The 14,175-nt window shown below is 35.8% G+C and overlaps 1 protein-coding gene across 8 annotated transcripts in view; it reads right to left on the bottom strand.

Annotated features, from left to right (window-relative positions):
• Positions 1 to 14,175, bottom strand: part of msh3 (mutS homolog 3 (E. coli)) — a 55,021-nt gene that overhangs the window by 1,732 nt on the left and 39,114 nt on the right. For 5 of the 8 annotated variants that reach the window (XM_032579594.1, XM_032579598.1, XM_032579595.1 and 2 more), the window contains 3 exons: positions 11,295 to 11,481; positions 2,167 to 2,299; positions 1,636 to 1,804 (listed from right to left, as the gene is read on the bottom strand). In XM_032579594.1, the coding sequence (XP_032435485.1) occupies positions 1,636 to 1,804; positions 2,167 to 2,299; positions 11,295 to 11,481 (489 nt within the window). Of the gene's footprint in view, positions 1 to 1,635; positions 1,805 to 2,166; positions 2,300 to 3,397; positions 3,513 to 11,294; positions 11,482 to 14,175 lie in introns of those variants that run through there. The other 3 variants (XR_004341312.1, XM_032579596.1, XR_004341313.1) reach the window with 3 other exon arrangements.

Here is a 14,175-nt window from a genome sequence, read left to right as displayed (position 1 = left end):
TTCAATGACTCACCCAGGAGGTCACAAAGTAACCCAGAACAACATCCAGGTGTTTATGCACAAATACACAAACACATTTTATGCATTTCTAAACAACCATACTCAGTTACAGAATTCAAAAGTATGCTATTCTTAATAACTGTATAGCATTTTTTTTCTTATGTTTTTTTCTTTACCTGTTATTTTTCTGTTTTTATAGTTTTTATATGCATTCTTCCATTTGCTGTTGGTAAACTTGAATTTCCAAACTGCGGGACAGTAAAGGATATTTCTATTCTGTTTTATTCTATTGCACTGCAAGTGATCATGTCACAAGAATTAGAAACTGGTCAGAAATGGTAAACACAATGAAGAGTTTCAAGGCCAAAACCACTCCAAACTACGCAGAACACAAAGTCTCCAGAGACACTTCTAAGAAAATATTTAGTGGAAAAACAAAGAAAAGCAAATTGAACTTTGTGGAAGATGTGACTCCCATTCATTCTGAAGGAGAACATTCAACCAACTTAAACTCAAGCACACTTGAGTCACAAAGCTGTTCCTAACTAGACCACCTCTGAATGGCTCATAAAAGCCAAAATAAAGGTTTTGAAGTGGCCTAGTCAAAGACTGAACTCAAATCTGATTGAGGTGTGGTGGTGTCACCTTGAATAATTGCATAAAACAATTATGAAAAGAAGAGTATGTTAAAATTCCCCCATGATGCAAAAAAATCAAGCAGGTGACTCAATGTGAATACTTTTTCACATTGAGTCATGTTGGTTTTGTTAAATATTTTTGAAATGAAATCATATGTTGAAATGAAAACTACTTCTAGCATATTTCAGAGTAGCTTTGCCTGATTAAAATGTGACTGATGATCTAAAACATGTAAGTGTGACAAATCAGTCAAAAATGAAAGAAATCTGTAATATGCTTTTTGGTTACATCTTTTCACAGATCTGCATATTTGTGCAAAGCTTAATAATATATGAGTCATAATTCAGCATAAAAATTCACTGCAGCATATACACGGTCAAGAAACATTCATTAAAAATTAGGCATGACAAAAGAAACCAATTTATTTTATTTGGTTCCAGATATTTAGACACATTAGAACAAAAAACTAAATTACAGAGACTCTGCTGCTGCCATTTCACTTTGAAATGCATGTGTTACTCTAAGTATAACCATTCAAAACAAAGCTACTTCATTAACACCTGCTACAGTTACTTAAGGGGATTTTTAAGCATCTCATAATGACAAATCTTTCTTCTGTAATCTTGTGTCATTTGCATCGCTCCCTGTTTTCCAGGAAGAGTGGCACATTTTACGGTTCAAATGTGTGAACTCAAGAATGAAATCAAGTGCATTTGAGTGTTGAAGTTTAAATAAACATTAGATTTTGTTTATGTCTATAACATTATGACAGAGCCGCATCTTTGAGTGTCAATCTTGCATTTGAGCTTTAAAATATTTAAATCATTTGGGAACTGGGATTTATACTGAGCTCATAAGATTTCATGCATCACTCTCAGAAAGGTAAAGAGAACACAAGGAGCTCACAGTATACACACCATGAAAATACAGACTGACTTGACATGCACAGTAAGTGTCTCCTTGAAGAAAATGTCAGGGTGGTTATGTGTGCGTTACCTCCTGGCGTTGACCATGCGCTCCAGCTCTCGGGCTTTACGAGAGGCGGTGTGTAGTATCGGGTCAGGAACGTCAGCCAGTCGGGCCACATTCAGGCCGTAGCTTCGCCCAGCAGCTCCTTCGGTTAACTGATAGAGGAAGGTGATGAACTCTGGCTGAACCTCTCCATCTGACAACGAACCCAGTGGCATAAAATCTTAGAGATTACCTATTATGTTTCCCTGAACAGATTAGGTTAGGACTATACAAAACATGTTCATTACATTTTTTGCACAAAATCATACATACATAATGCAGTTTTCGTCTGCTAAAAACCGACTTTGTGTTTTTTGTTTAATGCTTGAACTGTTTTGAGAAGCAGTAGAGAACCAAATGGAAGTACAAAAATGTGCACAGTGTGTATTTTGCATCATTAATCCCCTTTAAAGTGCAAAAAGGAATCCTGATATAAACAACCATGTCTATGTTTTGCACAATCTAGCAACAGGTCTGTGGTATTACAGCAACGTTAGCATAAAAGTGGAAACGTACCATCAGCGTCAGTTGTGACGTCAGGCTCATTAAGTAAGAAAGCCATGTGAAAGTTGGACACATGTTGAGGATACACCTGCTCCAACTCACACAGAGGAGGATAATGGGTCACGAACAAGGTGAAGGACTTCACCTGTGAGAGAGAGGAGAAAGTATAGGATTACTATCCAGGATGGTCCACTCAGCAGAACCTCCAAATGTTAAGGTCAGTGTTCTGCACAATCAGATTCAAATGAGTGGAGTTGGGTTTTTTGAGAGGTTTCAATGAAATGAGGTCGTTTTTTGTTTGTTTGGTTTTTTTTTACCTCAAACTGCAAAACATTCCTTATAAAAATCTTTAGACCTGGAAGGAAGTAGTCACATTTCATGCTTGAGGATGATAACCTGGTTGGAAGTGGAGCCTCAAAGTGCAAGACGAATCAGAAGGAAGGAAAAGAAATATCCTTTATTCAAATTAAAACTGCACTTTAATTCAAACAGCATGTTCATCAGCTGATCAAAAGATTAAACTTGCGCATAAATCTGACTTTAATGTAATTCTCTGTAAGCCATTCATGCTCTCATGATCCCCGATGGCAATGACAAAAAGGTTTTCTGTCTCTGAACTTGACAGTTTTTGCCTTTGCTGATTGGACACAGTAAGACAGTCGTCTTAAACTTCCTAAAACATCTTAAGGGAAATAGGACAAAAGGTCATGTAGTAGATAAACAAGGACACCACTGTTTACCGTTTCAAAACAAAAATTTACATTAATACATTTGCATTAAAGAGAAACCCTTGTTTCTGTTGTCTGTTAGACTCATGATGTTAATAAAATACAACAATCTTAATGTTGGGTAAATTGTGTTCAGGCTGCTGATTATAATTTGTTCCTAATGTAATTAGAATGTTTGTAAAATTTGGTTTTGTTGGTAATCAATGAATCTAAAAAACAAAGAAAATTTCTATGTGGGCTTTATGTGACAGAGAGAAAGATACGAACACAAAATAGCCACTTTTGTCTTGAAATTGAACTACCAATCAGAGTAAATATCTAATTTCACTTTGGGTGTGTGTTCAACAAACAGACTTGTTGAAGCCAAAGGTTGGGGCTCAAGAGATTAAAACGGCATAACAAATATGTGAACTTTGCGTGACTGAAGAAGCAGACAAAAAAGAAGATATTTAGCTAAACTGATAAGAAGCTTGATATACATGCTTAGTATCACAACAAACAGAAACTTCAGCTACCTGACGAGAAGTTGATACCAGAATCAACACAACAGTGTGGAAACAATCGGTCGGATATAGGGTGAAAATGCTCCAGTCACTCCCACACCTGTCCTTATCTTCATCCCATGAAATGCTATAAATATAACGACAGGATAGGAATGACATGATGGAAAATTTAGCAACACTGAAACCCTAACATTTCAAAACAATAACAGCCTTTTCCATGTGAATGCAATAAAAAGTCTTTAGGATGAAACAACTAATGCATACTGTCGATTTCTCTTTTAGCTGTGCATTTGAAGTATGCCACCTTTATTTAGCTAAAAGTTAACTGATGATGTCTAAAAGCAAAATTTCCTCTCTTGGGTCTCTGTATAGTGAACATAATGTATTTACTGTTACACAAAACACAACAAAAGGGAGATATAACAGCTTGAGAAAACTATCCAAGACGCAGCTACAAAACAAAAATGTAGCATCAACATTACCATTGTTTTTATTCTCTGTCTTTGTACCCTGCAACCAGCATTTTGAAATAATAACCTGTACACTCACTGCTTATTTATTTTCTCCCTTACAGTGTTCTCACTTATTTTGTTTTATCACTCAATATCCTCCGCATTCAGCCTCTCTAATTTTCCTGCCTTTAGGTGCAGACACTAAACTCAGCTTTTCAGGCTCTGAAAAACATGACCAAAGTGAGAGGAGCTCTTCACCTCGGCCAGAGGTGAAAGATACAGAGAGGCAACATGATTGAACCCTGGAATTAATGGTTCCACATGAAAACCACAAAGCAAGTGGTGCACACAGTCAGTCACTTACTCAGGCCGCTTCAGACATCTGAAGAAACATTTCACTGGTTAGTGCATCTCTCTGAAGACGGTTTCTAAAAGCTTTTTAGTAAAACAGATGCATTATTTCTTCTGCTCACATTAGTGAGGTAATCAAGCAAATGGAAAATAAAGTACAAAGATACTGTTAGAGAAATCCTCTCCCACATTTTAGGAATTGTTGAAACCAAGTCATTATTGGCACAGTTTTAAATGCAGTGCTTTTAATACTCAGTAAAATAGACATTTGCAACATTTACATACATTTTTAGGTCTAAATGATATAAATGTTTTTCATAGTGACAAAGATTGCACCTGTTTTTTTGTTCTTAAAAAGGTTTTATTTTGCATTTGATTTATATTTAAATGTGAACTCTTGACACCTAGTTTCACCAAATACATAATTTTAACTCATCTGTATTTTAGCCAGAGAAATGCAATTATCTTTTTCCAAGTAGACACTCGACAGATGAACTGTTCAAACTTATTAAAAAATAATCAGGTACTAAATCCACTGTTGCATCTCAGCTCCACAAGGAGGTCAATGTGGTTCCTTTCCTCAGTAATTGGAAAATAAATTTTAGAAGCAAATCTTTAGCATTGCTGCTTCAGGGCATTTATTTCAAAACCCGTCTCCCACTTAGTTTTGTGGTCACAGACTGTGTTGGTTAATATTGCATTGAACAGAATATTAAAGTCTACAGCTGATGAGCATTTGTTGTTAAAGTCATACAGCCAATGCAGTACAATTTAAAGCTGTGTGGAGATAAAGATGTAAAAGCAGAACAAACCTGACAAAATTGTGATATCATAGACATAAAACTTGCAATTCTGGCTGGACATGGGACAACTTTAATGGAAGAATTGTTGAATTGCTGGTTTCCTGCCACAGTTTATAAATTCAATAAGGTGAAGTTTGGAACTTCATGTAAGTGATATTGTTTTGTTAAAACATTCAGTGATCTCCAAGTTTCAGCCATTTGATCCAGACCCTCACCCTCAGATGAATAGATGTTGATTTTGAGGTTCAGGAACAATACAAGAACAATCAAGACTCAAGTCCTTCAAACTGGAGACAACAGTATCCCTGTAAGGACCAATACGATGAGTCAGGGACAAAATTGATCAAATGAAACCAAGTAACTTGACTGTAAAAAGCATCCAAAGAGCAGAAAAAAAAGAAATGCAAACTGAAACTTTTGACATAGCTAAAAATTGTAACGGTCTACATCGCCAAACTAAATTCCCTCTTGAGAAAAGCTTTAGGTTGAGAAGAGACTTGCTGAACTGTTGGCCCATTATTACAAGAAGAATATTTAGAAAAGTCATGTTAAGGCTTTTAAACACAAGAATACCACCTGTTATGAATGGTGGTGGCACAATCTTTGTCAAAGACCCCCAAATAGAAAGTTTACACGTTCCAAAATATACAAAGTGTAATAAAGATAGCGTGTCTTAATACTTGAGCAAATATTTCATAATCTCCCGTTTTCTCTTATGTTTCTTTAATCATCAATCTTATGGACGTGGAGCAGAAAAGAAATGATTTGGGTCTATCAACAGATGTGGTTTCACTCCCACGTGCTTGCCTCCTACCCTGTTAAGATTCAACAAGAACAAATCAATAATCAACATGCACAAATAGAAAAGTCTTCTCTTGCACTAAAGGCTACAAACAAAGCAGGATTTCCAGATGGAGGCTGGAAATCCTGCTTTGAATAATAATCTAATTGGGTTCTAATGGTAGCTCATTACCAGAGAACCTCAGGGTGCCCCGAGAGCTCGACTCCGCAGAACAATAATCTGATCACATTAGTGTTGAAACAATTAATCGATTAGACAATGATTAAAAGATTCATTAATGCGGAATTTCATTAATAAAACAATTGTCTCATCACATTTAAGTTAAATGGTTACCTGTTTACCTGGGTATTTGTCTCACAAGAAACTGAAAAAGGACAACAGTTAAGATTTCAATAAGAAGAGATTTTAACATTGCAAGTCTACATATATACAAATCAGCACAATTAATGTAAACCCATATCTGCTATGTCTATAAACAAAAAAGAGGAATCCTTGCTGCGTGAGAGAGAAAGTCCAGATGTGTTCAGTTCACACTTTGTTGCTTTGAATAAAACATCTGACACAACGCTAATCTTTCACAGCTGATAATTTCTGCACTATAAAAAACAAAAGTTTCCATGTAGGCTACCTGACTGTCCATTAACTCTGAAAAGCTTACCGCCTGGTTTAGGGAGCATATTAAAACATGATTTTTTAAATTTATATCAAAATTTATTTCAGACACAATCCTGAATTATTATGCAACTTATACCAACCAAAAAGTGGCACAAGAACAATAATGGAAACAGATGCCAAAAAAAGAAAAAAAGAGACGGGTCATAAATGTGTTCATTCGTCATGAAGTATATAAGACCTTGAGTGGCTGATTATTACAAAGGGCAAAAACTATGATGGGTTTTAATAAAATGCTTTAAAAAAAGACTGACTTGATACTATTATTATGGTTTCATTGATGGAGTTCTTTGAACTGTATAACTTCAACTTAAAGTTTTCACAGCAAGCCTAAATGGGAAAGTCAAAAACAACAAAGCACATGGATTACAAAATATTTAATTGGTCATTTGAGATTCAAACACAGAGAAATACAGGGTGAACTCTTTGGAAAATATGTGTGAAAAAACCCAGCTGACTTGGTTTGTCATTATTAGACAATGCAAAATGTGCCATAAGTTACTTTATTATGGTAATGTTACGTACTTGTGTTTTTTTGTTGTTGCTTTTTTTATCTACAGGATATTTGAACTTAAAGTGGTGGTAAAATACTCAGAACTTGAAAAACATAAGAATAAGATTTTTTTTTATTTCCCATGCATAACTTTTTCTTCTTACTTTTTACCTTTAGATTCACTTTTATGGTGTTAAACCACAAAAGTTGTGCTTTCACTCAAAAACCTCCACCCCAGTTTTTTCAACAAAGTCGGAACTTTAAGACATTTGGAAAAATCTAAAGCGGCATAAAAAAAGCACAAAATAACAGCATTTAACCCATGTGCATGAGTGTACTGAAGGCAGAAACAAGTGCAGAGAGCTTAGAAGAAAATGTGGTTGGAGTTCTGTGCATCAGCATGAACACATCAGAACATTTACTCCCACATGCAGGGATTTGTTGCACAAGATATTTATCCATTAGTGTGAAGCTCTAGGTCTTTTTGTTTCCAAGGACATGATTCCCTCTTTGCAAAAGTAGTTCTTTCACATGCAAATGCTGAGTCATAGAATTAGGTCCAGATGACCTTGGACCCAACGTACATCCCAGAGAACAATGTGAGCTTCTTCAAAAAGAAGAGGATGGAATCAAATAAACATATTTGATTCCATCCATCATGCCAGTAATAGAGCAACTTTCACCAGATCTTTTTAATTTTAGAGAACCTCTCCTCCCTACTCAACAATGCTCCAAGGCTGTCTCTATTATTGAGACGTGCTGTGAAATCCATCCATACTCTTAACTATTCTCAGATGGAAAGGTGTGTTTCTATAACAACTGAGATCAAGGAGGAGTAGTCCGGCTTTTGACGTTAACATTTAGCGTCTGCATAGCAGGGAACAGGAGGGGGAGGAGTGGGAAGTCAAGGAGACAGCATGAAAGACCCAAGCAGGAAGCCAGAATTGAAAAGAGGCTTCTTCCCATATCACATAACTTCTTTACTGCCCTTTTGTTTTCTTTTCTTTTAATAGCGAGACGTTTTCTTATAAATCAATGCCGTTATGCAAGGTAGAGAGCGTCCTCCTCCAGCCAATAAAAGATCCCTGCTGCATAAATGACTACTGACACATTTCATTCCATGGTCTCCTGCAGAATTACATAACTCCCATGATTCCATCCAAGATTAATGCAAAACTGGCAAAATGTAAAAACTGGAGGGAAGTTTTTAAAGATGCATCCTTACTCATCCATATTTATACATAGCAACCAAAACCTGTTGGAAAAGGATCTTAGAAAGCAGAATTAATCCACAATAAAATACCAGAGCTCCCAAATTTTATCCAGCTGTTCAGTTTCGATTACACATTAACCAGAAGTAAAGTCAAACTCATGAAACCAATGAAAAGCAGCTGCAGCTTTATTCTAAAGCTACAGCTGCTGCAGCTCCATTTTTAAGCCCCTTCTATTTATTTACACTACAAAAGCACTGAAGCAGACATAACAAAGCTTCAAGACGTTTAAGCCAAACTAATCATTTAGTATATGAATGAAAGGAGCAAAGTTTGAAAGGTTGTTTCCCAAAACAGAGTTTGCAGCCATTAAATCCTATTTGCTTAGCAAGGCTGGTAATAGCTGGTGTCAGTCATCCCCCATGGAACCATGTATGTTTTCTTACTGAAAAACAAAAGCCTAAAGGTGGGGAAATGAAGAGGATTATGTTTATCACTTTGAGGTGCTCCTGTTTTGATTAGTGTGTGTGTATCGAGGTCAAGGGCATAGAATTCACATTGTTCAATGGCCTCAGGACAGACTACGTTGTGTTTGCTGTTATCACCATCTCATAATTTTTCTCAGTCTATAGAAAGCCACTGATCACCTGGAATTGACATTTAAATTCCCTATCACAACCAAATTAATCAGCGAAAAGGTCAGTATCGATTTCAAGCACCCATCATTGAGACGTGAGTGAATCTTCGCCAGTGCAGACTGAGCATTTGCATAAATCATGCTGTGGACTTTTTCTACAAATGTTTAGCATGATCAAACTTTATTTTCCTTCTGCTTTGTTCATTTAGCCTATATTTAAGAGATGTGCGTTTTGTGTTTTTTTTTTTAATGTTAGGTTCATTATTGCTGTTTGACCATCAAACTGGTCATTAAAATCCGGCATTCACATAAACACAGATTAATAAATGTACAAACCAAATATATTCCAGGAAGAAAAAACAATTAATTTGAAAGACCTTTAAGTAATATAGTGATTTAAATATGTAAGTTCTGACAAATTACTTATATATCTTACTGAACAGCTTACCTAAGTTAAACTTAATTTTGGCAATTAAATTGGACAATGTTGCCTTCGGCATGTGACTTGAGTGTTATGTACCCTAGTCATAACACTAAAACAACTTCTAACATTTTATAGTAAGTATATAGTAAATATATACTTTCCCTCATGGGAAGAGTTGGTAGTGGAAAAGTCAAGTTTAATTTTTGTTATTTTTCTTAGATGTACAAAAAAGCAATTTCACAAGAGGGATTCTTTTGCAAGTTTGCTAGAAAAGCTGATTATCTGGGGATAAAATCTTCGAAGAGAGCTGTTTGCTTCCCTTAACCTTTGGGTTTGTATTTTTGTCACAGCATGATAAAATCTGAATTTATCAGCCAGAACAACAAATCACAGAACAATTGCAGCCTGTGCATTTCTTTTAAAATAGAAAAAAGCACGTGAAAGAATGCATGAACCTACAACTTTAAGACATCCAATGTAATCTATGCTCTAGTGAGAACAACTGAATTTATTTAAGACTTTTTAAAACCTAAAGCTAAGATTATCAAATGCAAGAATTTCCAGGGCTTTTAGAACCTTGCAAAAAAATGTTATGCACTATTACTGCCCTGATGACAAAAACAATCTAAACAGAATCAGCTAAAACAGTAATATTCTTCATCACAGCAGTTAAAAAAAACAAATGTTTCAAACCCAAATTAAATGCAAACTCACTCAAGTCATGTTTGGTCATCTGATATAGTAAATCCCTTTCCCCAAGAGCGGCTGCAGCATAGAGGAAAGTAATACCACACACAGACTCTCTAGTTTTCAGTACCGAACACCACAAAACATCAGGAGTATGCAAGCTAGAGTATTTTAAGTTTCTTGACATTTCACTAAATTTCCGAGTATTTTTAAAGACAACTTACACATAACCAGTCTCTCAATATAAACCAATATCACCTAATATCGATGCATAACCAGTAACGTTATCCACTGGTTACTGGCTGCTCTATCCATATTGCTCTGAGCCATAAAGTTGAATTTGACAAGTTTCCAAAATTAAACTTGTTAAAAAGTTTACAATTGTAATCGTAATAATCCACAGATATATCACAATTTAAGCCTGTGACATGCATCCTAAAGAAACATGCATGAAGCAACTGCAGCAACATGCCTGCTCCATTCAAACCTAAAATTAGTTAATAAGCCATAATCCTGTAGAGTTGTGACAAATTGAATTTGTATCTTAGAAGTAAATTCTGCAAAACATTTGAACAATTTCTCTCAACAGAGCTCTGTATTGAGTCTATACTTTCTTGGGGAAACTGAAAATTTGAACTTATTGTCCACTAAGGAGAGCTGTTTTTAAGCATTTGAATATAGGCACAATAAAATGTACGGTAAATGAGATGCCAGCAAATGCATAGCACCCCCAATCCCAGAAAACTACCTACGTTCTTAGAAGAGGTTCTTGTTGTGGAATCGCACATTTAGACTTATTTCACCAGATAAAGTCACATGCTCACAGCACATTTGTAGTACTTCAGGAGACAGACTTTGCTTTAATGAGAGACATTGTGGCATTTTAATATTACAAGATTTCATGGTAACCTTTACCACAAAGTTATTATCCTTAGAGCACCAGTGTGGGCAATATTAGTTATACAAAGGGCAGTTTACACCTGGCACAGCTGATAGTGACGGGTGTGAAAGAGAAGAGCAAGAAAAATGTACGCTAGTAGATGTCATCGCTCCAGTAGCACTTTTCTTATATTGTGCAGATCTATTCTGCACTTATTGATGTGATAAAATATGATAAAAAGAAGCAGGAAATATTTCATAAACAATCAATAAGACCAAATCTGGATTCCTAATTCCCAGCATGCTTGACGGTGGCCAATGATTATGTCAATGATTTTCTGTCAAGGGCAGTCAGTATCAATAATTCTCCCTTTTTATCTGTTTTTTGGCTCATCGATTTCTATGAGCTATTAATTGTTATAAAATAACAAATTATTATAGAGTATGTGTGTAATGATGAATACATTTCATCATAAGCACAGATAAAAACCAACTTACATCTTTGATGAAGTATTCCAGGGTAGCGTAGGCAATGGCAATCCCGTCATGAGTGCTTGTGCCCCGTCCGAGTTCATCGAGGATGACCAACGAGCGTTCTGTTGCTTGAGATATGATCTCTGAGGCCTCCGTCAACTCTTCCATGAACGTGCTGCGGCCTTTGAAGATGTTGTCCGAAGCCCCCATCCTGAATATCAGGCAAAAGAAAATAAAGTTTACGACAAACCAGTTCAACTCAGACAAAAGTCTGTCCAGTTTCCAGGTATTCAGACTATGATTTCACCATGTACTCCTGATAGAAATAAAAAGCTAAATGTTTACATCTGTCAACAAACTACAAAAATGTTTACTGGCCTCAACATTAAAACAATCCTCATTCAGTGAATTGATGAAATTATTGAATGAAATTAAAAAGTGTTGATAAAAATTAAATGAAATTTCAAAGAGTTTATTGTTACTTATGTCAAAACTGTGGGGAAAAAGTAAAAAAAAATAATTATAACAACATGTTGCCCATTCCGTACTTGAGGCATCCCAGCTGCTTTGATTAACTTTTTCCTCCAACAACAGGACATTTTTACCAGAATAAAGCAAGAAATTAGCCCCAGGAAATAAATTCTGTCTTGATCATTTACAGTTCTCTGAAAAAACAATTAAACTAATTTTGATGTCAGACAAAGATGATTCGATTAATTACAATGATTAATGGAAACAAATGCAGGCTTAGGGTCAGAAATAGAACAACTCGCATATCTGCACACCCCACATATACTGGACACAAAATGTTTAGACTTTTGCCTTCAGGTAACAGAACGTTATTTGCAAAAATAGGTCCAGATCGATGACATGCATATTCCACTACATCGACCTTGCTTTCCTCTTGTGCAAAAACACTTAATATATACAATACAGACCAAAAGTTTGGACACACCTCTCTAATTCAATGGGTTTTCTTTATTTTCATGACTATTTATAAGGCAAGAAATCCCACTTATTAACCTGACAGGGCACACCTATGAAGTGAAAACCATTTCAGGTGACTACCTCTTGAAGCTCATCAAGAAAATGCAGAGTGTGTGCAAAGCAGTAATCACAGCAAAAAGTTGCTACTTTGAAGAAACTAGAATATAAGGGCTATTTTCAGTTGTTTTACACTTTTTTGTTTAGTGCATATTTCCACATGTGTTATTCATAGTTTTGATGCCTTCAGTGTGAATCTACAATGACAATAGTCATGAAAATAAGGTAAACTCATTGAATCAAAAGGTGTGTCCAAACTTTTGGTCTGTACTGTACATACTGTATTTACAAAATAACATGATTTAAACATTTACATTATTATAAGAGTAAAGGGGGATTAAAGTTAAATTCATTGGTTGTGAGTATAATCTTGGTGAATAAAGCTAATTCTGATATCTGTATAACCTTGATGGTTGTCAATGAGTTTGTTTTACATTGACAAAAAAAAAAATCAAAAACAGAAGAAATTCATAAGGGGGCAAGTGCATTTCAGAGCACTCCAGACACTGTATGCTTTTGCAGGTGATACGTGATTGTAAAATAATTAAACAATCTAGCACAGAAAATATCCACACACACTCTCTCTGGAGGAGATTCATATAGGAACAGAATGTACCAAACTGCCTCCATGTAGCTAACAGCTGGAAGACCATCGGTGCGAGTATTCACACTCTTAACGTAGTGTGGATAAGTACAAATACACGTGTTACTCATGTTAACACAAAAAACAGCAATCAGTCTTATCTGTCTTCAGTCTTATCTTCTCCACATGACTTCAGTGGACAGACCAAGCTACAATCTGAGCAATGATTGCAACAAACAAAAGATGAAAAGAACAAAATGCAGACTAATATTTATTTCTTATATTTTTCATAGTTGTGGTTTACAGATAATAAAAACCAACCACTTTTTGTCTCAGAAAATTAGAATATTAAATATAAATAATAGCAATATTTTAAACAGAAACATCAAGCTTCTGGAAAGTGTATTCTTTATATGCGCTCAGTAGTTGGTTGGGGCTTCTTTTGCATGAATTACTGCAGCAGTGCAGTGTCGCATGGAGGCAAAATAAAGGTTGCATCTCAATAAAGGTTGTTAAAAGAAAGCAAGAAGTTACCCACTATTTCCTGATGGCAATATTCAACTTTTTCACAACATCCACTTTTTTTAGACGTACATGTATATAGTTACTGATTTTATATGGATCCGAGGGCTATATAAAATCTATCAACTGTTTTCAGATTACTGATGCAACACCAATATACTGATATCTTTCCAGGTGTAAAAACCTTTCTGAACGCTCATCTGGATTTTTGAAAGCAAACTAGAAGTCTGTATTTTCCTTCATCCGACACAAACGCCTGACCGAAGCTCTTTTCCAGTCAGTGCTTCTTCTTTCCAAATCAGTCTTTTTCTGAACCGACTTTCATCCATTCCTGTGAATGAACCACAAACGGCCGTTACCATGGTTGCGCTACTGTACACATGCCTTAGAGGAAAGAGGCGTGGTAGGCGTGCTGCTGCATTTCATTCTCATGTTTTGTGTCTAAAAGCTGACCGTTGACAGATCCACACTGAGAGGCAGAACATATAAACAGAATCTGACGCCAGAGTTCGTCTACTGAAGAGAAAACGCAGCAACAGCTGGCTGCCCTGATGATTTGAATGAGTCCCTGACAGAAACTCGGATTCTCAAAATAGGCTCCATTAGTCAACATTTCGCACCTCTTTTTCTTTCTTTTTTTGCCAAATTTCACTTTATCTTTGTATAAAATGCTCTAAAATATTTCCACATTTTATACATGAATGACAACCACTTCACCAGCTCACAGTGACTGGTCCAAAAGACAAGAAAATACAA

Source organism: Xiphophorus hellerii, chromosome 12 (genome assembly GCF_003331165.1).
Source record: "Xiphophorus hellerii strain 12219 chromosome 12, Xiphophorus_hellerii-4.1, whole genome shotgun sequence".
Taxonomy (NCBI): domain Eukaryota; kingdom Metazoa; phylum Chordata; class Actinopteri; order Cyprinodontiformes; family Poeciliidae; genus Xiphophorus; species Xiphophorus hellerii.
The sequence above is the reverse complement of the archived record's forward strand: the minus strand, read 5'-3'. Positions and strand labels throughout refer to the sequence as shown.